Genomic DNA, 2,072 nt, shown 5'->3' with positions numbered 1-2,072 from the left:
AAAAACAACAAATAATTATAAATAAAATGTTATTAATGAAAGTATCAAATTTAAATATTTGTAGGTGCGCCATCTATTGAATTATATCCGAAATTTTACGTATTAAAATTAATTTTGAATATAAAAATATAAATAATAAGAAAATAAATATAATAATTAATGTTATTTTCTTTTTTTTTATGGAAATTGTTTAATTTTTAATCATTACATATTAATTATAGAATAAAATTAAAAGTTATCTAATGAAATCTGTTTTATCGACATGATGTTGAGAACCACGATGTCTAATTTTTATTCAAGCTGTCAAAAAAAATTAAAATGTTAAAATGGCCACGTCTGCTCCGGACGAAAATTATTTTTCAAAAACCGTAAACGAAAACGACAAATTAGAATGGGTTCCGTTTTCTTTAACATTAGTGGAATATCCTCAAGGTAATTTAATTTATAAAAAATTCGTACGCCTTTTGTGTTACGGAAATAACCGTTGATCGCTTTTTTATGCTCTCTTCTTTGTATCTTTATCTCTATTTATATTCTTGTTATTGTAGGGGATATTATCGGCAAATTTTTAGCGTTTATAAGTCTTGCTCCGTTCGGTATCGGCTCGGGTTTTTTAACATTAATATTATTTAGAAGAGATTTACACACCATCACATTCTTTAGTGGGACAATACTCTGTGAAATGTTGAATTACTTTTTAAAACATGCGATACAAGAAACAAGACCTATGGCAAGAAATGTTGTTTATAATGAGTATGGGATGCCTTCATCTCATGCCCAATTTATGTGGTTCTTTGCTACTTATGTTATTTATTTTGTATTTATAAGGTAAGGAATTTTAAATCAAAATAGAAAGTGATTAATTCTTTGTTCTTTTAGATTACATCATATGAATAATAATACTATAATGGAAAACGTTTCAAAAATATTAATTATATCCTCTTCTACATTGGCAGCAGTTTTAGTGTGTATAAGTAGAGTTTATTTACAATATCATACAATCACTCAAGTTATTTGTGGAGCTTTTGTTGGTGCATTATTTGCCACAGTTTGGTTTTCATTGACTTATTTGGTTTTTACACCTTTATTTCCAAGAATTGTTACTTGGTGAGTCAATCAAATTAAATTTATTTAATTTATTTTAATTAAATTTGTAGGAAAATATCAGAATTTCTTCTTTTACGTGATACAACATTAATTCCAAATGTGCTGTGGTTTGAGTACACAAATACAAGGCAGGAAGTTCGAGCTCGTAGCCGAAAATTGGTCAGCATGAAATCACAATGACATCTACTAAATGATCGTTTCGATTTCGTTCCGTTCGCGAGATTTGTTAAATGTTTTAAGTTGGTTGTTTTTTGGCCAAGAAAACGGTAAAAAAAAAAAGAAAATAAAATTCTTCTGGAACTTTCGAGACGTTAATTAAAACAAAGCAAAGAGAAATAAGTGACAAAAAGTTATTAATTATTTTTCTTTTTAAGATTAAGTGCAATTTAATTCTATTTTTTTTGTTAATAAAGTTTGGAGCAATACTTTTTTTAAAACAATTTTTTAAAGTAATTAAAAAAGAAAGAAAACGAGATTTATAGTACAATTTAGAGAGCTATTATTACTCAAGAAGCAATCTACAGAAGCTGCTTTTATTAGTGTTTAATGTTTCCTTAAAAAATAAAGACGATATTGTATCCACTGTGTGGAATTTAAAGAGCTTATACATAACATAAAAATACAAAAATAATGATAAACATAAAGCTAAAATAAAGCTGCTAATAATTTAACTTAATTCATTACATTTTATTAACATTATTACTTTTTTCACCCTTGTTATGTGATATAGGACGGTTTTTTAAATAATTTATTTTAATACAGTTAATAGACTCTGATAATTATTATAAAAAAATATTAATTAAGTAGTGCAAATATGTACTTAACTGACTGATTGTTAAAAGGAATGAAGCAACATTTAAAATTTAAAAAAGATATTGCATTGTTCCTATTTATTATGGTTTCTTGTAATTTTAGCCCTTTTTGTTAAAATAAACTTGTATAATTGGTTGTTTGTTTTTCATTTA

General features: G+C 25.6%; 1 protein-coding gene across 1 annotated transcript; it reads left to right on the top strand.

The window, feature by feature from the left end:
* The first annotated feature begins 256 nt into the window (after positions 1–256).
* On the top strand, positions 257–1,532 carry LOC111420197 (dolichyldiphosphatase 1-like). The gene is made up of 4 exons (XM_023053130.2): positions 257–432; positions 549–828; positions 880–1,107; positions 1,158–1,532. The coding sequence occupies exons 1-4, from the start codon at positions 327–329 to the stop codon at positions 1,285–1,287; spliced, it is 744 nt and encodes a 247-aa protein (XP_022908898.1). The 5' UTR covers positions 257–326; the 3' UTR covers positions 1,288–1,532.
* Positions 1,533–2,072: the final 540 nt, after the last annotated feature.

Source organism: Onthophagus taurus, chromosome 6, assembly GCF_036711975.1.
Source record: "Onthophagus taurus isolate NC chromosome 6, IU_Otau_3.0, whole genome shotgun sequence".
In the NCBI taxonomy this organism is placed as follows: Eukaryota; Metazoa; Arthropoda; class Insecta; order Coleoptera; family Scarabaeidae; genus Onthophagus; species Onthophagus taurus.
Note: the sequence above shows the minus strand (reverse complement) of the source record. Positions and strands in the feature narration are given on the sequence as shown.